General features: G+C 40.2%; 1 protein-coding gene across 2 annotated transcripts in view; it reads left to right on the forward strand.

The window, feature by feature from the left end:
• Positions 1 to 27,137, forward strand: part of LOC148507441 (NXPE family member 3-like) — a 129,920-nt gene that overhangs the window by 87,156 nt on the left and 15,627 nt on the right. For both annotated transcript variants that reach the window (XM_088446035.1, XM_088446037.1), the window contains exon 5: positions 19,760 to 19,975. In XM_088446035.1, the coding sequence (XP_088302161.1) occupies positions 19,760 to 19,975 (216 nt within the window). The remainder of the gene's footprint in view (positions 1 to 19,759; positions 19,976 to 27,137) is intronic.

A 27,137-nucleotide genomic window follows, 5' to 3' on the forward strand; every position in this document is an offset into this window, starting at 1 on the left:
CACTCTGTATATTAAAAGTAATTTTAACCGGATACTCTGAGGCATTATGATTATCCAAAACTATTTTTAAGTCATTACAGGGATCAACCCATATAAAAAAGAAATCATCTATAAATCTTTTATAAAACAGTATTCTGGTTGCAATATTGATATCATTAAATAACAATTGTTGTTCAATGTCGAACATATAGATGTTCGCATAGGTTGGAGCCATGGATGAGCCCATGGCACATCCTTTTGTTTGCAGATAATATGTATGCAACCTGTTGCTGTATTGTAGTTTCTCTACATTGCTTAGCCCTGAGTGCCGCACCTACTCTATTGCTATATATATATATATATATATACTTTGCTTAGCCCTGAGTGCCGCAACTACTCTAATGCTATATATATATATATATATATATATATACATATATATATATATATATATATATATATATATATATATATATATATAATATTTTCGGGGTGCACTCACCAGACTTCAATCCAAGTTTAGTATAACAACTTTATTCCATGGAAAAATTATCCGACGTTTCGGTCCTCTTGGGACCTTTGTCAAGGTACATTAATCAACTGCACATACTATCATTAAATATATACCCATAACACCTCCCCCAAGTAGCATAAAGAGATATACAAAACCAGACATGAAACACTTAACATTAAACAAACAAATACATATATAGTATAGATTCATGACCTGCAGATCCACGGAATATATCCATATAGTACATTTCTCCAAGATCGGCATAGTCCCATGCCTATCAGTAAACCACCAGCAGCTGATTGCCGCAAGTGGCGTACCCCATGGACCACATGGCTTGGACGCAGGACTTACGTCGCAACCCACGACCGGGAACACACAACATCCTGAACAAACCACGGATCACACACAGTGCATCCCATAACCTAGTAACCAGTACACTCCAGTAAACTAACTCAGCTCTCAGCCGGAAGTGAACCCTGAGCAGGCATCTTGTAGCCTAGCAACAAAGCGTAACTTTAAACATAATATAATATGGTTATATCGCAATATCACTCTCAAAAATGGGACATGCAGGTCATATACATATCAGTACAGAGTACAAGGTGTTTTAACTGTCAATCACAAATATTCTTTCCAAAACACCACAATATCAAATGTAAATAGATGCGCATGCAAACAAGCAAAAATATAAATGCATGCATGCATCAGCATCAATTCTTTAACACCAACGTTTGATATTAACTATGGGCACCGACTGTCCAGAAGCCACTGATAAAATCAAAAAAATCTGAAACATCAGAAAAATAAATCAAAAGAATACAAAAGACACAAAAATATAAAAAAATGAGTCTAACAGTCCAGACTTTAAATACTGCCTTAGAATACAAAGATCGCCTAAACCAACCTTCATGTTGAATATAAATCGTATCTATAGGTTTATTAAAGGCATACTGCATATAATAGAATATTTTTAAGAGTGCACCCCTTATAAAAAGATGCTATAATGGATAGCTTCATTCAATCCTTTGGGCCAGATGGTATCGAGTTTATGTATCCACATGGCCTCCTTACATAGAAGTGCTCTTGCTCTCTCACCTCCCCTTTGTAACGGTGGTATTCTATCTATCATCATACATCGTAAGGAGGAAAGCTGGTGTTTACACTGAGCAAAATGCCAAGCAACTGGTTTATCCGACTCCACTGAATTCAATGCCAGTCTGATGGTGGAACGATGGTTGGCAAACCACTCTCGAAATGGTCGGATAGTTTTGCCAACATAAACCAGGGAACACGGGCACATCAAAATGTATACCACAAAATCCGATGTACAGGTCAGTCGATGTTTGATCATAATCTTTTGCCCGTTGTGAGGATGTGGAAAGGATGTAAACATTCATGCTCCTGAATGTAGTACAGCTCAGGCATCAAAAGCACCCTGTTTTGATGGTAGTTAACCAATTTTCTTAAGTATTCCCCGTCCACATGTTAGGGCGCATCAGCATATCCCTCAGATTTGGTCCCCTCCTATATGCAATAAGGGGTTTCTTAGGTAGAATTTTATTTAAAGCAGGATTGGTTTTCACCAGTTCCCAGTTCTTTTGGATCGCTGTCCTGGTGGCATGACTTCCAGTATCAAAAGTCGTCAAAAATCCAAAATTTCTCTCATTGCTGCTATTCTTCCATGGGTTACCATCTTTATAAAGGTTACAAGCCCTTGTTAGACATCTCTCAATGATTTTTGGATGGTAACCTCTGTCCAAAAATCTCTTTTGCATTTCGACTAATTGAAGTTCCATTATTTCAGTATTTGAGTTGTTTCTCATAACTCTGATAAACTGAGATATTGGTAGGCTTTCTTTAAGAGGCTTTGGGTGATAACTATTATAGTCCAGAAGTGTATTCCGATCAGTGGTTTTTCTAAACAGTCGGTACCCATATCCTGAACCGATGGCGAACACAGTCACGTCTAGATAGTTAATCTGGAATTTATCATAAAGCATAGTAAAATGGATAGGTGTATCCAAATTATTTAGAACTGTAAGAATCTCTTGGACAGACAATGCATCACCCCACCACACGATCTACAGTATGTAGCATCTATAATACTCAAGGCTACCTCCAAACCTCGGGTAAATGTACCGTTTCTCGTACTCATTCATATGGATGTTCGCATAGGCAGGGGCGATGTTACTCCCCATCACAGTACCGGAGGTTTGGAGGTAGCATCGATCCCCAAATCTAAAATGAGTGTTAACTCAAGCAATTCCAGCATAAAATCAATCGGAGGTAAACCATGATGAGACACTTCTAAAGCTTTCCTAACCGATTGTAAACCTTCAACATGGGGTATCACCGTATACAGTGAAGACACATCCATGGTCACAAGTAAATGAGTATCAGTGTCTATCACCAGGGAGCTAAGGTCTTTAACAAAATCCCCAGTATCCTTGATATAGCTTTGTATATGTTTCACACATGGTTGTAAAAATGTGTCTAAAAACCATGCAACTGGTTGAAACAGAGATCCCCTGGCTGAAATAATAGGTCGGCCAGGGGTCTCTGTAAACATTTGTGCACTTTTGGCAACGTATAAATTATTGGACATATTGGAAAATCAACATGAAAATATTAAATGTACTCTCAGAGATCCAACCCTGTTTCAATGCCCCATCCAATACAGAGTCCAATTTGTTCTTAAATTTTACTGTAGGGTCAATATCGAGTAACTTGTACATATTACCATCAGTCAACTGATTTAGAATTTCCTCATTATAAATAGATGTATCCTGTATAACCACGGCTCCCCCCTTATCTGCCGGTCTTATGGTAATAAGTTTGTTGTTCTTCAATTCACCTATTGCTTCTCTCTCCAATATACTAAGATTATATCAAGTTAATTGATTTTTCTGCATTATCTCCTTCACCGATGTATCCAACATCCTTGAAAAAGTTTTAATGTTATGATTAGCTGATATAGGGTCATAAGTACTACATTTTTTAAAAAGAGTATCACTTTTTCCAGGATTCGAATCCTTAACGTTTTCTAGTAATCTCAGTTTGCGAGCAGTACTGTAGTTATCAACATTCCATCTTAATCTATCAAATCTAACAGTAGGTATAAAAGACAGACCTTTAGATAATACACTCTCCTGAGCTTCAGTGAGTGTCATCGAAGAGATATTTAAGATTTTACTCGAGGGTTCTTGGGAGGTTTCCTGGTGTTTTTTGGTATTGCCCCTTCTAGGGTGCGGTCTCCTGTGCTTACTACTACCGGGTCCACCTGAGATCTGGTTGTGACCCGAGAAAAAGTTGATATCTCCTCACCTGTACATCTAAGTTCTCACTAACAGAGGATGATGCTGTAGAATAGTAATTGTACAGATTTGGACCTCTCCTATTGTACTGGTTCCTAGGTCTCCTTGTAGATGCCTCAGAGCATACTAGCCAGCAATAGACTATATGGTCTTTATAATCTTTATCAACCTTATCATGCTTATTTATCTTAAAGTTAATAAGGTCATTCCGGGAATGATCACTTTGTGTTTTCAACTTAAGCAACCAATCCTCAGATTTATCTGTTAATAATATTGGATCTATGTCACCATGAACCACACCCAATTCACTCCTAACTTTTTTGAGTTCTGAACCCACCTTCTCTATTACCAGCAATAGGAGATCAAAAGAGCATTTGTTCAATATCCCACACCATCGGCTACAAAAGATTGGATTATTGCGGCCGATGGTGGGGATATTTTTAATATGAAATCCCCTCGGTATTTATTTTTTTCGGAAATAGTCAGAGAGAAACTCACCATGTAATAATAGATCTGTCTCCTGTTTCTCAAGATTCAACAATTTGTGAAATACATCAATAGGTTTATCACCTGGAATGCTTTTAAAATCTGAAACATTGAAATAAGACCCATTCTGCTTCTTCATCAGTAAATGAAATCTGGTTATACTCAGCATTTAACAACAATTCAGAATTAACCAAACTCTCCAATGACCCAACAAGTGACTGTGTTCAAACCACCCACCCAGGAAAAATCAAAAAAATATATACATATATATATATATATATTCAAAAAAATATATACAATATATATAAAGAAAAAATACATAAAAAAATAATGAAAAAATAAAAAAATAAGCAATGAAAAATATTAAGAAAACAATAAAAAAGAAAAAAGAAAAAAGGAAAATATTTTTGTGTCTTTTGTATTCTTTTGATTTATTTTTCTGATGTTTTAGATTTTTTTGATTTTTTTTCAGTGGCTTCTGGACAGTTGGTGCCCATAGTTAATATCAAACGTTGGTGTTAAAGAATTGATGCGGATGCATGCATGCATTTATATTTTTGCTTGTTTGCATGAGCATCTATTTACATTTGATATTGTGGTGTTTTGGAAAGAATATTTGTGATTGACAGTTAAAACACCTTGTACTCTGTACTGATATGTATATGACCTGCATGTCCCATTTTTGAGAGTGATATTGCGATATAACCATATTATATTATGTTTAAAGTTACGCTTTGTTGCTAGGCTACAAGATGCCTGCTCTGGGTTCACTTCCGGCTGAGAGCTGAGTTAATTTACTGGAGTGTACTGGTTACTAGGTTATGGGATGCGCTGTGCGTGATCCGTGGTTTGTTCAGGATGTCACGTGTTCCCAGTCGCGGGTTGTGATGTAAGTCCTGCGTCCAAGCCATGTGTTCCATGGGGAACGCCACTTGCGGCGATTAGCTGCTGGTGGTTTACTGATAGGCATGTAACTATGCCGATCTTGGATAAATGTAATATATGGATATATTCCGTGGATCTGCAGGTCATGAATATATGTATGTATTTGTTTGTTTAATGTTAAGTGTTTCATGTCTGGTTTTGTATATCTCTTTATACCACTTGGGGGGAGGTGTATGGGTATTTAATGATATTATTATTATAATTATTATTATTATTATCATTTATTTATATGGCGCCTCAAGTGTTCCGCAACGCCTTACAAAGTACATAGACAAAAAAGTAACCATTGACTTACAATACAATACAATACAATACAATACAATACAGGACATGGATAAACATTGCTATATTAGTGACATTAACACCCGCATAAGCAGCCAAGTGTTAGTTGCCCTAGTGGCTAGTAAGAGATAAATTAAATTACAGTAGGGAGAAGCACAAGAGGGTAGAGGGCCCTGCTCGAAAGAGCTTACATTCTTTATGTACAGTTGATTAATGTACCTTGACAAAGGTCCCAAGAGGACCGAAACGTCAGATTATTTTTCCATGGAATAAAGTTGTTATACTAAACTTGGATTGAAGTCTGGTGAGTGCACCCCAAAAATATTTTCTATACTAGTGGTTTGTGGTTTCACCCCAGCAATTATTTCTCTTATAAAGTGAGTGCGGATTAGCCAGAGAAAAATATATATATAAATATATATATATATATATATATATATATATATTTTTTTTAACTTTTAAATTGTATTAAAATCAAATAAAAAAAAAAGGATAATATGGTGATGGCAGGGGTGTAGCTTGTGCAGAGCAGGATGCGGAAGTACTACGTACCAAAGACCTTAGGGGACAAACATAGCTAAATAACACAATGCCGCAAGACAGACCCAAATTAATATTTTGTTATAGGAAAAAATCTGCATGCAGTAGCCATACACCACCAACATTGAATGTTACTAAGCAAATCTAATTATGCTCGCAAGTTGCAAATTATACTGTTAGGATCTGTAGTTAGCAGATCATATTGTGCTGTTCTCATGTGTTCATTAATTACTGCCTGTCTGGGTGCAGTATTAGCTGCATACTAATTAATTGCCCTGTCTGTGCACAGGCCAGGTGCACTAATCTCTCATTAGGGAGGCTTGCTCTGATTGGGCCCTGTATCTGTTAAATTGCAGCCAGCCCTTGCCGGTGATAGCGTTCACATGTTTCCGGTTGTGGTCAGTCTCCTGAGTATTCCAGTCGAGCTCCAATTACTCCTGTTTGTATTCCAGTCACTTGCTGTTTGTGTCATCTGGCACAGTCCATATGCCAGCTACTTGCCGTTTGTGTCATCCAGGCGGCCCAGTCCGTAAACCAGCTACTTGCCGTTTGTGTCATCCAGGTGGCACAGTCCATATTCCAGTTACTTGCCATTTGTGTCATCCAGGTGGCACAGTCTGTATACCAGCTACTTGCAGTTTGTGTCATCCAGGTGGCACGGATCACACATCTGCGTCCTGAGTACATTATTCCACGTGCTGCTGCTTGTGTCAACTTGGCGGCACAGACCACACTCCTGTGTCCAGTGTGCGCCTTCTAGTGTACTGCCGCCAGAGTCAACCTGGCGGTACTTTGAGCATTCTGGATGCAGAGGTGCGCCATCTTGTGTTCCACCACTAGTGTAATCTCAGCTTATTTAGTGCATCCCAGCATCATCTTGCCAAGCATTCCAGCCCTCAAGGCTGTTACAGATCCTAAAGGCTGCATCTCAGCCCAAATGCTGCATCTTGGCCCAAAGGCTGCATCTCAGCCCATAGGCCGCATCAAGCCAAGATTACCAGCCCTCAAGGTTGCCACACAACTCTTGGACTATTACATTCCTGCCCTCAAGACTGTGCTAGACTAGGCCCCTAGGTAATCATCCCTACCAATCCTGACAGATACCCATTTACCCCTAACCAATAGGTCTGTCTTCCAAGTCTGCAATTTGCAAAGTACTGACTCACACATCCCAGTGCAGCAATCTGCAGATTTAGCAGGCACCACCATTTCTGACACCCACAAAGCCCCATGAAATTCAATCACAAACACCAATTCAAAAAGAAGGAGCTCAAATTTGAAGTTGGAGACACAATCTTGGTATTTTATCAAGGAAGGATGGTATTGTGCAACAATAGGTCTTGACAGCCATTTGCAGGGACAGGTTCAAGCCTAGTCTAATCCATAAGGACCTACTTAAACAGAAAGTCAGGTCATAAACCCCAGAGAGATGGGCCAAGAAAGAGATACTGATGAGTAAACAAGAGACAGTATCAGCCTATGCCTTGGCTCCCCTCCATGACCCTCAGGACACAAAAATACTCCAGCCAGGCCAACTGGTATGATCAAAGAGTTGCAGGAGCAACCAAGTGAGCCTTTCATGGTGGTTTGATAACCTGCCAGAAATAAGTGGGACAGGTGTCCCCAATCAAAGCCACAAGTGAAGCCAGCACTCTAAGCACCCATTAAATTCAAGAGAGGGCATCAGCAATCTCACTATTTACACCGTGCACATGCCATGCCCAGAAATTATGTTATAGGACATACAATGCAACACGAGACATGCACGCAAGTACTCCACAGGTAGGGAGAAAGTGATCTGGCCATGATGGCATGCACCACTGGTCAAGCTGCACCATGGACTCCACTGCAGCATCCATGAAGATCATTACTCTGAGGAGGGGCAGGCCACAGAAGAACACTTTTAGAACTCAGCAAATTGGCATCCCAGAGTTGTAAGCGAGAGTGAGCACTTTTAAAAATCCATAGAATGTGATGAGGCCTGGCAATCCCAGCTGCAACTTGTGTCACCACCCTACCCATTCATGAAATCCTTATGCAAAATGAAACAGGCAGAGTATGGACTGCGTTTGAAGCAAGCAGAGGGAATGGACATTGCAGCAAATGGAAGCAGCATGCCTTTGTGTCAATCTCCATCAGACTTCTCACAAACCACCAGGGCACAAAAATTCACAAACAGCTCTGACATCCAAAAAAGGATCACTTGGCATGGAGAATTTTTGGTGCACAAAGGAAGTTGTTGAGGCAGTGAACCACCTTCAAATTGCCTGTACAAACCAGCACAAACCAGTGCAAGAAGGAACTAAAGAAAACTGTAAAGAGACAGAACACCCCATAGGTAAATATGATCTTTGGAGTAACCATTCCCCAAGTGGAGAAGAATTCCTGATGCAGAGGCAGTAATCAGAAGACTGATTCACATCCAACATTGCTAAGAGAGCTCCGGGACCAAATAACTTGACCATATACAGAGCACTTCAAACAACTGATAACACAGCACAATTTAGCCAGGGTGACTTCATTAACCAAAGCACCAGTTGGAAAGGAAGATGTTGTATAAGGGAAAACTTGCCCAGATCCAACAGTTGAAAGAAGACTATTCAGAGGCCTGACAGTCCTGCCATTCTATTAATTACCACTTCCATCAAAATCCTCTCCAAGGCCAAACAAGGTGACATGATTGTAGAATGTAACTTATTGCAGGAGCTAGATGACATGTCCTTAATCACTGGGAGCCTAATACCTTCTGCAAAACTGTGACCAAAAAAATGTACCCACATATTGATCTGGATTCCATGCAATCAACTTTAAGATGTTACCCAGATAGACAGTTGATGAAACCTTAATTTATGGCCAGAAGCAGCATAAACGTGTGACCTCCTGGTTCTTCCTACCAAACTTGGCACAATCTTTAGACAGGTGGGAACACCTGTAGTTCAGGCAGTAAAGGAGAAGCCCAGTGAAGGACAGGCATCAGCAAAGACACAGCCTAGCTGAGTAATGTCCAACCAGACCTCTACATCCTAAAGATCAAAGTTGATCAATGCTGACCCAGACTGCTTACAGCAGAACCCCTCATCATAGGAGTACCACATCATCTCATGCATGCTCACAGCCATACCATGAATCAGATGCAAAAAGTGGAGCACTTTCATGTATTCAGAGGAGTGCATCTCTAAATAGTAGTTTGCAAACATGTACATGCCTAAGCGCCACACATGGAGAGATTCAACTGTGTCCTTGCCAACACACCACACTTCCGCACTTTGAGCAGACCAGTCTTGTCTTTAGCCATCAGTGTAAAAACATTGACATATTTTACCCGACATAACTTTTCATGCATACAAGAACGGAAGCCATGCCACATCACTGTGTTGTCACAGTGGTCCACAGCTGAACAGCTGTTTTTGGGACTCTCTTGTTATTGTACTCCCCTTTCCCAACTGTTTTTGGGACTCTATTTTGATTATACATGCACAACTGTTTTACTAGCTCTCCTGTGATTGTATCTGCACAATTGTTTTTGGGACTCTCTTGTGCTTGTACTGTACCTGCACAATTGTTTTTGGGACTCTCTTGTGCTTGTACTGTACCTGCACAATTGTTTTCAGACTCTCTTGTGAATGTAGCTGCACAATTGAACACTAGGCGCCCAAGATGGCTGCCTCACCTTTTACATGTTCCTGAACATCTCCATAAAACAGCTTCAATTCTACAAAAGTGACATCAGAAGCACAAGAAATATCCAAGGACTTACCTTTAACTTGTACTGCACTACATGGACGTCTCTCCAAAATCAACCGATTGCATTCCTGCACTGAGATTCACATTGGATTGGATTGAAACCTCTACCTTCTCCACTAGAACTCAGACTGGCATTACCTCTGCAGTGGACACCCCAGAGCAAGGTACTGTGGAATACAAATTATCTTTGGCTCCAGCTCCCCCCTAAGACATCTTTCACCTCTGGTCTCTTCTTAGCAAATAACTCTGATTTCTTGCATTAATAATCTAAAATACAGTATACCCAGTCTCTGAAATCTGGAGGTCTGGTCATTTTAAAACACAGAATAACATTTCTTTTTTTTTTCCTGGAGACATGTTTTTATCATTACCCTTGCACAGAATATCTACTTCAAAAGGAGTCTTGCACTGGGATTTTCACACCTATACAATAGGAATGGCTTCTAACACCTTTCCATGAGCCTGCTTTGCCCTGGAATAATTTTGTGTGACTAAATCATCAACTAAAAAGACAAGTTTGTTTATTTAGATACTCCTTATTCAAAATATACCTTTTGTCACAAGAGAGAAGCAACTGGACATAGCAATAGCCAAATTAAATTAGACTGCTCATGAATCCCATTATAACTTCTGGATCACACACAGAGTTGAGAAAACAGAAAATAAAAACTGCTTGATCTTCTCTCATCATCAAATGCAATCCATGCTCTCTCATCGATGACCCAATGTATTTTTACACCTCCAGCTTTATGCTTTCACTCCGCCCACCATGAGCAGCAGTTCTTATTGATCCAGCAAAGGCTTCCATTCTTATATCCCTTGGCATTTTCAAAAGACTCATCGGGGCAGTCATGGGAAGCGAGGACGAAAGTCTCTTATCCACTGTAACCACGTAAGTTCCTTGCCTTCAGGTTCACCAGTTTCATACAGGAGACAAATAGAAGTGGTACCTATCAAATGGCCCTGTGCTTGGAAGAACAGACCTGTAAACTCTCGCTCTGTGACTGACATCCCCAGAGCCCCCACACTCAATATAAAGAAAACTACAGGCCCTCTGGTATGCCCAATCAGGTCCATTCTTTGTAATGCCAGATCTATAAGAAACAAGACTGCTACAATTGCTGACCTTATTGAATCTTCAGATCTTACCTGTATTACAGAGACTTGGCTAGACGAAAATGAAGCTCCTATTTTGGGAGCTGCAGTTCCAACAAATTACTATGTCATTCACAAGAAGGGAAAAAGAAAGAAGACTCTTTGTGTGGGGGCACTCTGAATAATTCTAAAACTTAACTTTTATTGGATCTATCTCAAGATCTGACACAGTTACTCACAACACAAAACATATATACATACTCAGAATACAAAGTTTAAAATATTGTTGACTTCAAAAAATTGTTTAAACAACCTGCTGTAAGAATATATGCTGGAGCGCAGAGGCTCTTATATATCCAATCTCCTATAAATTGTATTGACTGCCTTCAAAGTGCAGACTATTAACATCAAATATCCTTGTGTTTCAGAGATTCCAGAGCATATGGACTTATTGCAGAAAATCACAGCCTCAAATCACCATCATATTTGTACATGCATTCATCACAATTCAATAGCCACAGTTAGCTTAAATGATGATTTGCTCTTGAAGATAATCACATTTAGTTATTAAAACCAATATTATGAATATTTAATATATGCGCATATTCCCAAATCATATGGCTGAAATTTAGCACAAAAATTTGCTCCAAAATTTCTCAGATCATCAGTATATTTTGTACCAGTATATGTATATTTCATTGAGCAAAAAGAGCTCTATATGATGATAGATTAGTTCTGAAAAGCACCTGCATTCACATGAAGAGATAATCTGCTTTTGGTCACATACCCGTTGGTAGAGGTGATCAATGAGAGTTACTTACTTCAATGCAGGTGATCTACAAGAGTCCCTGCATCTGCTGTCAGCTTCCAGAGATTGAAGCTGATGAGAGTACAGAAAGATAAGTCAACAGAGGAAAAATGTATTACCTCACTTATTAGATGTCTCAAAAGGCACAAGGGTGAAAATATTGTATAACATAAAATATACATTATATATGTATATGTATCAGGCAATCCAATAATATCAATAATGTGGAATCATTATTACCCTATACAAATGTATAAAGTAATAGCAACTTTTATATTATAACCCTAAATTCCATTGTTCACTTAATTCACTGAAAAATATATCAAGAATATAGTATATATCTTTTTGGGAAAAACAAATAATAATAATAAAAATAAAAATAAAAAATAAGAATAAGATATAGAAAAAGAAGAACCTCTTTTCTATGCAAACCAAGCAAGATTCATACAGCATGTGCAACTCCAGAAGGATTACAGTGAATGCATTAGAAGCAGCCGATTTACCAGACTTATCCATTATTCTACTGATTGGTAACACTTATTCACTTTATTCTTTTTTCCTGTAGCACTCAGCAGATAGTGAGGGTTATCCTCACCAAGGGAATCCCTCCCCATAACTGCAGTAGGAGTGCTATTTATCTTTTCCTCCCAGTAGGGCATCCGGCCTTATTCACTGAGCATTCACTGTAATCCTTCTGGAGTTGCACATGCTGTATGAATCTTGCTTGGTTTGCATAGAAAAGAGGTTCTTCTTTTTCTATATCTTATTCTTATTTTTTATTTTTATTTTTATTATTATTTTTTTATCTTTTTTATCTTCTGTACTCTCATCAGCTTCAATCTCTGGAAGCTGACAGCAGATGCAGGGAACCTTGTAGATCACCTGCATTGAAGTAGGTAACTCTCATTGATCACCTCTACTGACGGGTATGTGACCAAAAGCAGATTATCTCTTCATGTGAATGCAGAGATATATGATGATAGAACTAATCTATCATCATATAGAGCTCTTTTTGCTCAATGAAATATACATATACTGGTACAAAATAGACTGATGAGCTGAGAAATTTTGGAGCAAATTTTTGTGCTAAATTTCAGCCATATGATTTGGGAATATGCGCATATAAAATATTCATTATATTGGTGTTAATAACTACATGTGATTATCTTCAAGAGCAAATAATCATTTAAGCTACCTGGGCCATACAGTACTAATTTATGACCACATGATATAGGTGTTAATTATCAGCTGTTATCTTCATCAAGAGTTAAATATCATTTGAGTAATGTGGCTATTGAATTGTGATGAATGCATGTACAAATATGATGGTGATTTGAGGCTGTGATTTTCTGCAATAAGTCCATATGCTCTGGAATCTCTGAAACACAAGGATATTTGATGTTAATAGTCTGCCCTTTGAATGCAGTCAAAACAATTTATAGGAGATTGGATATATAAGAGCCTCTGCGCTCCAGCATATATTCTTACAGCAGGTTGTTTGAACAATTTTTTGAAGTCAACAATATTTTAAACTTTATATTCTGAGTATGTATATATGTTTTGTGTTGTGAGTAACTGTGTCAGATCTTGAGATAGATCCAATAAAAGTAAAGTTTTAGAATTATTCAGGGTGCCCCCACACAAAGAGTCTTCTTTCTTTTTCCCTTCTTGCTATTTCATTCACTGACTCAAAGGGGAGCACCACCGGTTAAAGGAATAATCATATTAGTTTAAGTGAAATCTTTATCATATTAAGAAACGAACAAATTGCCGGTTTATATTTAATTACCACGTTGATATAGCTGGTTAGGTACCTGTGCCCAGGCCATCCCTTTATATTAATATGTAATTCACAACCCAAGACTTAACCGCAGGGGAGGGGGAGTGGCAATCTGCTTTAAAAAAAACTTTAAACTTAGGGTCCACCCAATGGAAATTACTCACTCGTTTGAGTGCATTGCTGCTCTGAGTTCTACGGGCTTAGGATTTAGAGTACTTCTCATCTACCGCCCCCCTGGAGATGGAAAGATATTTCTACAAGAATTTGTAGATATTGTTGCTGAACTAGTTCTGGAGCATCAAAGATGGCTGATCCTTAGGGATTTCAATGCATGGGTTGATTATGAGCTCTGTCACCTTGGCCAAGATCTCCTGTGCACAATGAATGCTCTGGGCCTTACATAAGTCATTCCTTTAGCTAATCATATAAGTGGTCACACTCTTGATCTTGTCTTCCAGATTGGATTAGAAGTCTTTGACCTAGATGTAAACCCAGTCACGTGGTCAGGCCACCACTCAATTCACTTCTCAGTTGCAACCCCTCAAAATAGAACTTTACCCATGGAGTTGACAAGGTATTGTCCAAGGAGGGGCATGATCCCCCTGGTTCTTGCAGCAAACCTGGATCTTTCTGTGGTAATGAGGGCCTGTGAAGATCATTGTTCTCTAGTCCATTACTATAACAGAGATGTGACAGCTGCAATGGATATTATCGCCCCTGTGCATATACGACCACACATAGCACACGTCAAGCCCCTTGGTTTCACAATAGTGTTAGTGAACTCAAGAAAAGGGGGTGTAGACTTGAAAGACAATGGAGGAAGACTAACCTGGTAAAGGATAAGTTAACACTAAACAAACATTAGAGAATATGAATCAACAATAACCCGTAAGAAAACAGAGTTCCTTTCAAATGAGATCAAGGCAGAAAACAATAGGCCAGCTCAACTTATCCGTACAGTGGAGATGCTTTGCAAACCAGCATGCCTGCAGCTTTATGAAACCCTCTCCCAGTCAAGATGCAATGAGTTTGCAAAATTCTTTGCAGATAAAGTATCCTCCATCCGGGCTGGAATCCCTACAGTGCCATCAAAGGATTGCCAAATTACCAAGCCTGCCAAGGTAAGCCACCTATCTCCTTGGAACAGTGTTGACATAATGGATGTAAAATACATTGCCAAAATTACCAGAATGTTTTGACCCACCACCTGTGATCTGGACTCTGCCTCAACCAAGTTTCTCATAGGGTGTATGGACATGATTGGCTCTGTAAATGCAAAAATAGTTCAATGCTCTTTGCAAACAGGCATTTTTCCAGAACCACTAAAGGAAGCAATTGTTAGACCACTATTTAAAAAACATAATTTAGACCCCGACTGCATGACCAACTATAGACCAGTATCAAACCTTCCTTTTCTAGGAAAAGTCATTGAGAAAGTGGTGGCAATGCAACTGGAAACCTGCTTGTCTACCCATAATATTTATGATCCATTCCAGTCAGAATTCAGGAGAAGACATAGCACTGAAACAGCTCTAGTATGTGTGGTTAATGACCTTCTGACGGCAAGAGACAGAGGTGATTGTTCAATTCAGCACTCATCCTAACCCACCTCATGCTCTTTCCTCCCTATTTTCCCCTTCTGTGTTATGACTGTCTGTCTGCCCCTCCCCTTAGAATGTAAGCTCTCACGAGCAGGGATCACTTCCCTCATGTGCTTCTCTTTACTTTTTCTTCTACTCTTTACTCCCCATAAGGGCACCTAACACGTGACTGCCAACTCCCGGCTGCTTATTGTGAGTGCTTTAATCGCTATTGCAGCAATGTATATAAATCGTGTCCTTGTCCTGCACTGTACTGTAAGTTACTTGTTTCTTGTTCACTTATTAGTTCTATGTACTATGTAAGGCGCTGCGGAACACTTGTGACGCCATATAAATAAAGGATAATAATAATAATCTTAATCCTTCTGGATCTATCAGTAGCATTTGATCCTGTGGACCACAGGATTCTACAGTAGTGGAATTACTTCTGGACACTTTCAATAAAAAAATGTTTTATTTGATATTTATGCAGAAAATTCATATTCTGCTATACCAAATCAATACTTTAATGTTTTTATTTTAATCTATGATGTTTCTACTTAATATTTTAACATGATTTGTTAGAGAGAGAGAGGAAACAAAGAGAAGGGGATGGAGAGATAGAGTGGGAGAAAGAAAAGAGAGAGAGTGAGAAGGTTTTGAAATACAGTTACCAGCCACTGTCAGTGGTGAAGATGTAGGCGGTCACCAGTCACAGCAGGCAGAATGCTGACAGGATCTGGGAGCAGGTCCCTTACAGCATCCATGCAGACTCATGTGCTTTGTTCAGCACTTAATTCGTCCAGAATGTCGCAGCCTTTACAATCAATCCTCAAAGCTAGTTGCAGCTCTGGTCAAAGTGTGAATAATGACTAAAATGGCTCTGAAAACCTCAAAACATGTTGACTGGTCACCTGGGAAGAGAGGCAAAGCCATGACGCTATGTGGAGGAAGGGTATACCTATGAAGAAATTGCGAAGAGGTTGGGCAATGAAGTCAGGTGTAAGAAAACTGCATAAGGGTTGCGAGCAGTGGATCGACTAAAATGGCCACAAGAACTGGGAGAAAGGCCACGCTTAGCCACGCTTACAAAACAAGAAGAGTGCAGAATCTGTTGCCTTGCCCTGCAGGACCGTCAAAAGTCTGCAAAACCCTTCAACAACATAATGAAAACACCTGTTGTCCAAATTTGTGACCGAACCATACAAAAAAAACTTTGTGAGGTTTGCGAGCTAGGACCCCGAGAAAGAAGCCGTATCTAAACCAGAAACAGAGACAGAAACTTATAGATTGGGCTCTGGCACACAAGGAGTGGACAGAAGAAGATTGGGGCAAGATTATTTGGAGTTACGAGACCAAAATCAGCATCTTTGGGAGTGATGGAGTGAAATTTGTTCAGCCTCGGCCTGGGAAAGATCTTTTGCCCAAGTACACCACGGCAACTTTGAAGCACCCAGTGAGTGTGGTGGTGTGGGGCAGCATGGCCAGCCATGGTGTGGGAAGTTTGCCTGTCATTGGTGGCAATATCAATGCCAAAAAGTATCAAGAAGCAGTGCTGGAGGTGAAACGGTTGCCCACAATCGAGGATTTGTTTGAAGGTGACCCACGGAAGTGTATCTTTCAGCAAGGATGGAGCGTCATGTCACACCACTAACAGTTCCATGAAGTGGTTCGGTGATCACCAAATCACTGTCTTGCCTTGGCCAGGAAATAGTGCGGATTTAAATCTGATAGAAAATCTTTGGTCAAGGCTTAAAGTGATGGTATCACGAAAAAATCCGAGTAACAAGAGAGAGCTGATTGAAGCCATAATCCAGGCCGGGTACTACGTGATTTCACCCGAAGACCTGGGACATCTGGTTCACTCGATGCCTCGATGAATCAAAGCTGTTCTTAAAAATTGAGGATATCCAACTAAATATTACATTTGTGTATTGCTGAAATTGCATCTTTTTTTCCATAATAATAGCATACCTGTAAAACTGTGGTTTTACTGAATTTTTCACTGGAAATTTGACAAATGACAACTTAAAAATAAAAATAGTAATGATTATACTAACATATACTTTGATTGGAATATAAATTATAAGTGATTTATAATATAAAAATAATGACTAAACGCAAATTTTCAAAATTTACTAAAAGTGTCCAGAATTAATTCCACTAGTGTAATTGAGCGCCTGAAAAATTTCTGTGGACTGGATGGCACAGTACTTAGCTGATTCAAATAATTTCTGACCGGCAGGTCACAGAGAGTTTCTTCTGGAGTAAACTCTTCATCACCAGTGCCATTTCCATGCGGTGTCCCACAGGGTTCTATACTATCTCCCATGCTTCTGCAGTATACATGCTACCATTGGGTGAAATAATCAGACGTCATGGCCTGGTATACCACTGCTATGCAGATGATACACAGCTGTACCTGTCCTTTGCTCCAGGTACAAAGGACCCCATAACAACCTTAAATGGCTGCCTAGCTGAGCTTCAGGAGTAGATGAGTGCCAGTTGGCTGCAACTGAACACTGATAAAACAGAGGTCCTTATGATAGGTCACAAGTCAGGGTGACAGCATAGCCAACCAACAGGATTTACGCTTGGGGGATCAGAACTACAAAACACTGAACATGTGCAGAATCTTGGTGTTGTCCTGGATAGTGGCTTGACACTTAAACATCAGGTATCAGCCACAATCAAATCATTATTCTTTCATCTGAGGAACATTGAAAAAATCAAGCACTTAATTCCCTCAGAAGATCTGCCTAAATTCATACATGCATTTATATCATCACGCCTAGATGACTGCAACGCCCTCTACCTTGGACTCACAGCAAAAGAATTGCACCACTTCCAGATGGTACAAAGGCAGCTGCCAGGTTATTAACCAACCAGTGCCGTTTCAGCCACATAACACCCACTCTCTACTCCCTTCACTGGCTGCCTGTCAGATGGTGAATTGTTTTCAAGATTGGCTTACTAACTTACAAAGCCCTACATGACAATGGCTCAAGGTACCTAAAGCAGCTTCTGATTCCTTACCATCCCACTCGATTACTGCGATCCGATGATGAAGGACTATTAACAGTACCTAGAATCACCCGGAATTCATCTAGGGGTTGAGCTTTCAGTTTTGGGGCTCCAACCTTATGTAACTCACTTCCCCGCACAGTTCGAGAGGCCTCCACTCTAGAATCCTTCAAAAATAGACTCAAGACTTACCTCTTCACCCAAGCATTTCACTAATGTCCCTTGTTTAAGCTTATTTTGTATTGTGTACTGTAAAGGCAAATGTAAAGCACTTTGAGTCCTTTAGGCGAAAAGCGCTATATAAATAAAATAATAATAATAATAATAATAATAATAATAATTATTATTATTATTATTATTATTATTATTATTAATAATTGTTTTTGGACTCTCTTGTGATTGTACTACACTTGCCCAATTGTTTTGAGACTCTATTTTGATTGTACCTGCACAACTGTTTTACTACCTCTCCTGTGATTGTACCTGCACAATTGTTTTTCATAGTTTCTTGTGATTGTACCTGTACAATTGTTTTTCACACTATCTTGTGATTGTACTTGCACAATTGTTTTTGGGACTCACTTGTGATTGTACTGCACCTGCACAATTGTTTTTGGGAGTCTATAGTGATTGTACTGTACCTGCACAATTGTTTTTCAGAATCTCTTGGGATTGCACCGGCCCAATTATTTTTTAGGAGTCTCTTGTGATTGTAGTGGGCTTCCACAATTGATTTTGGGACTCTCTTGTGATTGTAGTGGACTTCCACAACTGTTTTTCAGACTCTCTTGTGACTGTACCTGCACATTAGTTTTTCAGACTCTCTTGTGTTTGTGCTGTACCTGCACAATTGTTTTAGGACTCTTGTGATTGTACCTGCACAATTGTTTTAGGACTCTCTTGTGATTGTACCTGCACAATTGTTTTTCGGACTCTTTTGTGATTGAACTAACTTGCAGAATTGTTTTGGGACTCTCCTGTGATTGTACTGCACAATTGTTTTTGGGGTACATGGTCAGGAAGCTGGCGGTCGAACCGCTGACCGCCAGCTTCCCATCAGCGTAATCCCGGCAAGGTATTTAACATAGGCTTCAAAATACAGATGCCTATGTTAATCCCGATGCCAAAACACTGACCCCGCCAACCTGATCGTCCGACATGGGTAAGTAGAGCAATTAGGTTTAGGGTCCCCCAGGGGGATTTAGGGTTAGGCACCCCCCTGGGAAGGTTAGGGTTAGGCTCTAGTGGGGGAGGTTAGGGTTAGGCACTAGGGGGTGAGGTTAGTGTTAGGCACCCCTAAAGGAGGGTTAGGCTTAGGGAGGTAAAGGGTTAGGATCAGTTAAAATACTCACGCTGTCAGGAGGTTCACTCTCCTCACTTCCGGCATCAGTATTACATCCACCAGGCTTAGGTCAGGCGGCATGTCATACCGATTCCGTTTTTTGGACTGTCTTGTGATTGTAACTGCACAAGTGTTTTTGAGTGTCAATTGCATATATAAATAATGGCATTTCTAGATGGGGGACCAATTTATGTTGTAGTCTGGGAGTAATTATATAACACCACCCTTTTTGCCATCTTTATACATGTGAGATTGTGGTGTAACTATATCACCCTTTAAATTGAATTGTATTTTTTTTATCTCTCACTCAGTCTGCTCTCTTTCAGGACTCCCCTCCAATCTCTCGGCCTGCAGACCTCACCAGGAATCTACACAGCCTTCTGGCTTTTATTATGATGACAAATGGACATCACTTACTTGTTTAGCGCGCCATTTTTCTCGGCCACCCGATGCTCTTGCCTGTCTCAAGGGGAAAGACATCCACATGATTGGAGACTCCACTCTGCGCCAGTGGTTTGAATATTTACAGAGTTTCATCCCCAGTAAGATTTTCACTTTGTTTTTCTGCATATATTCATTGGCCATACATGCCATACACTATTATATGGGGAGATCTCTATTTATCTGTGCTTTTGCAGGAAGAAAGTGGAAATGGATTTAAACTTGAGTATCTTTCATGAAGTTTCTTGCTCTTCCCAAAGTATAACAAGCAGTTAACTTCGGCAAAGTATAACAAGCAGTTCATTTAGCATTAAGTAATTTATTAATTAATGTAATGAACTTATAACAGTTACTACTAAATTATATCCTAAATAAGTTTAGCCAAAATATGTTATTGAATATGCTATTTTCTTAAAAAAGTCCATGTTATTAGGCAATCAATTGGCTGTGAGAACGATGCATGTGTATTATCCCTGTATAGCTGGCCACACACATAAATCTTTCCAACCAGCCAACTACAGTAGTTGTCCAGTTGGAACGAAAAACTTGTACTGTACTGTATAAAGGCAAATGCTGTAAAATGGATGTTTAGACAAGTTGGTTAAATCAAATGGATTTAATCAACTTGTTTGAATTATTATTTTTGCCTGTTTTTCCAGCGTTTGTGAGCAAGTGGTCATTTGTAATTTGCTCCCATTCAGTTCTTTACTAGATGTTTGTTCCAGTCAGTCAACTACTTGGCTGGTTGGAAGCTGGCTATACACCAGACTAATGTTCCTCCCACCATCCAACTGATCTACTATCCAACTAAAATGGTGCTCCACATATCTAACCAACTTTTTCATCAGACCAGCCAACATCTTTCCAACTTGTCACAGAAGTAGGATGGACACTGTCGGCCAACTTCAGCAGGTTTTTAATAAGTAACTTTTTTTATTAAAAAAAAAAGTTTTGTTTTTTGACCATGAAAGACAAAAACCCAAAGAATAATGTAAATGATGAGTGGGAAAATTAACTAGTAGTGTAAGGTCTGCAGCTCAGCTCCTAGTGAGGTGGACAGCAGGGGGCAACATAGGTGAGGCACAGTGACACCTCACAGGTGTTGTACATAGTGACTGGGTATACAGTTAATACAGTGCATCAGGAAACTATTCACAGCCGCGCTTCACTTTTTCCACATTTTGTTATGTTACAGCCTTATTCCAAAATGGAATAAACTCATTTTTGTCCTCAAAATTCTACACACACTACACAATATTGACAATGTGTAAAAAGTTTATTGAGATTTTTGCTAATTTAATTCTTTTAAAAAAAACTAAGAAATCACATGTACATAAGTACTCACAGCCCTTGCCATAAAGCAAAAAATTGAGCTCAAGTGCATCCTGTTTAAACTGATCATCCTTGAGATGTTCCTATATTTTAAATGGAGTCCACCTGTGATTAATTCAGTTGATTGGACATGATTTTGAAAGGCATACACCTGTCTATATAAGGTCCCACACTTTACAGTGCATGTCAGAGCACAAACCAAGCATGAAGTCCAAGGATTGTCTCGAGGCACAAATCTGGGGAAGGGTACAGAAAAACATCTTCTGCTTTGAAGGTCCCAATGAGCACATTGGCCTCTGTCATCCGTAAATGGAAGAAGTTCTGAACCACCAGGACTCTTCCTAGAGTTGTCCAGCCATCTAAACTGAGTGATCATGGGAGAAGGGCACTAGTCAGGGAGGTGACCAAGAACCCGATGGTCACTCTGTCAGAGCTACAACATTCCTCCTGGAGAGAGGAGAACCTTCCAGAAGGACAACCATCTCTGCAGTAATCCACCAATCAGGCCTGTATGGTAGAGTGGCCAGATGGAAGCCACTCCTCAGTAAAAAGCACATGGCAGCCAGCTGGAGTCTGCCAAAATGCACCTGAAGGACTTTCAGACCATGAGAAACAAAATTCTCTGATCTGATGAGACAAAGATTGAACTCTTTGGTGTGAATGCCAGGGGTTATGTTTGGAGGAAACCAGGCACCGCTCATCACCAGGCCAATACCATCCCTACAGTGAAGCATGGTGGTGGCAGCATCATGCTGTGGAGATGTTTTTCAGCAGCAGGAACTGGGAGACTAGTCAGGATAGCGGGAAAGATGAATGCAGCAATGTACAAAGATGTCCTGGATGAAAATTTGCTCCAGAGCGCTCTTGACCTCAGACTTGGACCACGGTTCAACCTTCAGCAGGACAATGACCCACCCTAAGCACACAGCCAAGATATCAAAGGAGAGGCTTCAGGACAACTCTGTGAATGTCCTTGAGTGGCCCAGCCAAAGCCCAGACTTGAATCCAATTGAACATCTCTGTAGAGATCTGAAAATGGCTGTGCACCGACGCTTTCCATCCAACCTGATGGAGCTTGAGAGGTGCTGCAAAAAGGAATGGGCAAAACTGCCCAAAGATAGGTGTGCCAACCTTCTGGCATCATATTCAAAGAGACTTGAGGCTGTAATTGCTGCCAAAGTTGCATCAACAAAGTTTTGAGCAAAGGCTGTGAATACTTATGTACATGTGATTTCTTAGTTGTTTTTTTTTTTATTAAATTTGCAAAAATCTCCAAAAATCTTTTTACACATTGTCATTATGGGGTATTGTCTGTGACATGGCAGTTAGGAGCTGATTGGCTGGTACGTTATCTCCATTCACTTTATCTCCATCCAAGGCTTACTAAATAGAAGAAAGAGAGAGAGTGTGTGTGTGAGTGTAGAGAGTGTGAGTGTGTGTTATGGAGTAAGAGGTAAGGGAAAAATTCATAGGTGAAAGAAGAGAAACAGGAGAGAGAGAGAGGAAGAGACTGGAAAGAGAGGGATAGGGATAGTATATGGACAGGGGAGTACAAGGTCCCCTTTCTTGGCTCCTGAGTATAACATGTGAGAGTATGGTGGAGTGCCCAGTGTGAATGAGGCTGCTATATTGTCTCTCACTGTTCCATCACCAGCAATCACTATCAGGCTGTGGTTGCTAAGGAAACAGACTCATGGCAACTGGTTGGGAAGATATAATTATGTCACCAGATATCAGATGAGCTACATTGTCAGTAGCAGGAGTGGGATGTGAGTGAGCTCTCTCCCATAAGGGTTGATGATACCTTTCCACCTTCCCCATGGTCTCACTTGACAAAACATCCATTTCATAATCAGACGAATTGTATTTAGATAAATTAAATACAATTGTTTCCTCCTGCCAATAGTCTTTAATTTATCTAAATACAATCCATCTGATAATGAATTGGATGTTTTGTCAAAGGGACTTACATTTGTGCGAATGCATAAACAAAAATCTTTTGACACTGAGGTAGATCTATATAAGTTCCATTGACAATTAAAGTTAAAACATTATTTTGGTGATAAAAGAGTAAGGTTGAATGTCCTTGACAATTTTGACCCAAAAGCACTTTTGAGCCTACTATAAATGTCCCTTTTATTGACACATTCACTCATTAGTGAAAAAAGAAGCATAGACACTGATTAAGAAACAAAGGACCTCTTTTTCGAATCTGACCCTAGACAGTTGAAAGCAGTTGATACATTGAAAAATAACAGGGATATCATGATTTGCCCCGCCAATAAAGGTCGGGGAATTGTGATGTTGGATAAATTGGATTTTATATTAATGAAGTTTCAAGGCAGTTGTCAGATGAATCCATTTATACAAAATTCCGAATGGACCCCTCTAGTATGGGCGCCGCCATCTTGCCTCTGGTCATGTGACTTAGCTGCCCCATTCCTGGCATGTCACATGCTCTCTCTGACCTATCACGATTCTGCACTGGGTACTTAATGGAGTTCAGAGCTTTCCATAGATGCCAGTGCAATGTGTTTCCCAGCGTAGCTGTGAGAGAGTCTGTGTGCCTTGAATTATCTGTCTGTATGAGTGCTTTCCTGTGCTCCGGCTGGATTCCAGCATCCAAGTAGCCTGCACCACCATGCCTGCTCCCAGTCTCCTGCCAGAACCATCCTGCACCTGCTATTTACCCTTTCCCTGCCAGAGGACCTGTGTCTACAGTTAACCCTTAACCTGCCCTGTCTCCATTTACCTAGCTCTCTGATTCCACTCTGAGCCATCACAGTTCTACTCTCCACTTAATTCCATCAGCTGTTACCATTCTAATTACTCCATAGCCCCTCTGGATTTTACCTCATCAGTATCAATCAGTGACTGTTATCCTGTCTGCAGCCCTGCAGTTATCATTTGGATTACAAAGACTTTTATTATTTCTGCCACTACCTGGACATTACATATACATATTACAATATAGCCTCTAGTCATCACCTTCCTCGTTATACTCTGGACTTTATTTTATCTGTATACATGTCTGCAACTTCACCTATTAAAAAACCCACTTTCCAATTTAAATCCGTTCAGGTGTCTGCTCCTATTTCCACCCCGGGTCCACAACAAACTCAGGTCCTAACAGTTTGCACTGGCCCAATGGATTCGGCCACGGGACAGGAGTCCGGAATGGATTTAATTCAGACCATAGCAAGCTGGTTGGAAAACCTGGAAACTACACAACACCAAATGGCTCAGTTCTTTCAAGAAATGGTTAAACGTCAAGATATCATGTAAACTACTTTGACTACTTCAAATGTTACTGTGGTTACACCTGCTCCTCCGTCTGATAATATAGGTTACAGAGCATCTCCTCGCTTGCACCTACCTATGCCAAGTAAATTTGATGGCAGTCCTAACTTATGCCGCGGATTCCTTAATAAGTATAATGTGCATTTTACCTTGCAGCCAGATAATTTTCCTTCCGCTAAAACTTAAGTGGCCTATATCATGTCATTATTGACCGGCTCAGCTTTGGATTGGGCTTCTCTACTCTGGGAGCATGCAGATCCTCTGCTGGACAATTATACTGAATTTCTAACATCTTTGAGGAGGATTTTTGATGAGCCAGGAAGAACAGTTTCGGCCTCATCCAGTATTGTGACTTTAAAGCAGGGAACCCATTCTGTTAGCCAATATGTTGTACAGTTCAGATTTTGGCATCAGAGCTCAAATGGAATGAAGAAGTCCTCACTTCAGCTTTTTGGCACAGACTTTCTGATCGGTTAAAGGATGATCTGGTCACCCGCAAACTTCCAACTAATTTAAACGATATTATTTCTCTCTGCAATAAAATTTACCTACGCTTTAGAGAATGCCAGACTGAGAAGCATAGAACTGACCATTACAAGCCTTCCCCACTACCCACTCCTACCCGCCTGCCTCCTTCTCCTACAGATGAAGAGTCCATGCAGATGAATCATACCCATCTCTCCAAAGAGGAATGACAGAGAAGAATATAAAAAAATCTCTGCCTATATTGTGGAGATTCGGGTGAACTGGTGGCCTCCTGTTCCCGTAAGCCAGGAAATGCCTGTTCCTAACAGGTCCTGGGAACATCAAGTTAGGAGTAATAAGTCATCCCCAAAATCCCCAAGGATTTGATCTTAGGCTTAGATCATAAGCCTAAACCTGTTTTTATCACTGCTCTGTTAGACTCTGGAGCAGCAGGAAACTTAGTGACCTCCAGTTTTGTTGACAAGCTACAAATTCCTTGTACATCTCTTGATCATTCTGTCTCCCTGTCCTCTGTAGATGGATGACCTCTCTTAAATGGAACTGTCTCTAAGGAGATTCAGCCAGTCTTGGTTCATATTGGAGCACTCCATTCTGAACATCTTAAGTTCTTCGTGATATCCAAGGCAACCCATGAAGTTATTCTAGGATTACCATGGTTACATCAGCAGGCCATTGCCTTTTTTGGGTGCATTATGTCCCTTTGAAAAATGAGGGAGGCGCCAATGCTCTTTCTGGCACTGAGCACCAAAAATCCTAGTTACGGCTCTGCCCAGGATTGACTGGTGCACTATGCAGGTTCTCTAATGGAGTACAAGTTGTCAGGAATCTTGTTTTCCCAAAGTACGACTGGTGAGGAAAATAGCTTCATCAGTACTTCCAGCAATTTCTAAAGAATACCAAACCTTTGCTGATGTCTTTTCTGAAAAACAAGCTAATGTTTTACCTCCTCACAGAAAATGGGACTGTCCAATTGATCTACTGCCAGACAAGATGCCTCCTTGTGGTCATACTTATCCCTTATCCCTGCCAGAGACCAAAGCCATGTTGGAGTAAATCCAGGAGAATCTGGAGAAAGGATTAATTCGACCTTCCACTTCTCCTGCTGGAGCAGGTTTCTTTATTGCTGCTAAAAAAGATGGGGGGTTAAGACCATGTATAGACTACAGAGGCCTTAATGATATTACAGTTATGAACAGATATCCACTTCCATTGATTACAGAATTATTTGATAGAGTCAAAGGATCTAACATATTCTCTAAGTTAGACTTACGAGGGGCCTACAATCTTATCCGTATTCGTGCAGGAGATGAGTGGAAGACCGCTTTCAATACAAGAGATGGACACTTCGAAAATCTTGTCATGCCCTTTGGGTTGGGCAACGCACCTGTTGTTTTCCAAGGTTTCGTCACTGAAATTTTCAGAGATTTGTTATATGTTTCTGTAGTTGTCTATCTAGATGACATTTTGATTTTCTCTTCATCCCTAGAGGAACACCACAAACATGTAAAAGAAGTCCTGTCCCACCTGAGAAAGAACCATCTCTACTGTAAATTAGAAAAATGTGTCTTCAGCATTCCTAGTGTACCATTCCTTGGCTATATCATCTCTGGTTCCAGTCTAGAAATGGATCCTAAAACAGTTCAAGCGATTTTGGACTGGTCTCGACCTCAGACAATGAAGGCTGTTCAGAGACTTCTCGGATTTGCCAATTATTATAGACGTTTCGTCAAGGGATTTTCATCTTTAATGGCTCCCATTACAGCTTTAACCCGCAAAAATGCCAACCCTGCTCTGTGGCCTCCTGAGGCAGAAACTGCCTTTCAACTTCTAAAGCAGGATTTCATAACAGCTCCAGTCTTAAGACAACCTGACTTGGCTAGACCCTTCCTGTTAGAAGTGGACACATCTTCAGAGGCAGTGGGAGCTGTCCTCTCCCAATGATTTGAGGACAATCGAATCCATCCATGCGGGTTCTTTTCTTAGAAGTTCTCTCCAGCTGAAAGAAAATATGCCATAGGAGAACAAGAACTTTTAGCCATTAAATTGGCATTAAAGGAATGGCGATACCTTTTGGAAGGGGCTAAATTCCCCATTATCGTCTTCACGGATCATAGGAATCTTCTGTTCTTGAAAAATATCCAGTGT

Source organism: Taudactylus pleione, unplaced genomic scaffold (assembly GCF_031769625.1).
Source record: "Taudactylus pleione unplaced genomic scaffold, aTauple2 ptg000393l, whole genome shotgun sequence".
NCBI lineage: Eukaryota > Metazoa > Chordata > Amphibia > Anura > Myobatrachidae > Taudactylus > Taudactylus pleione.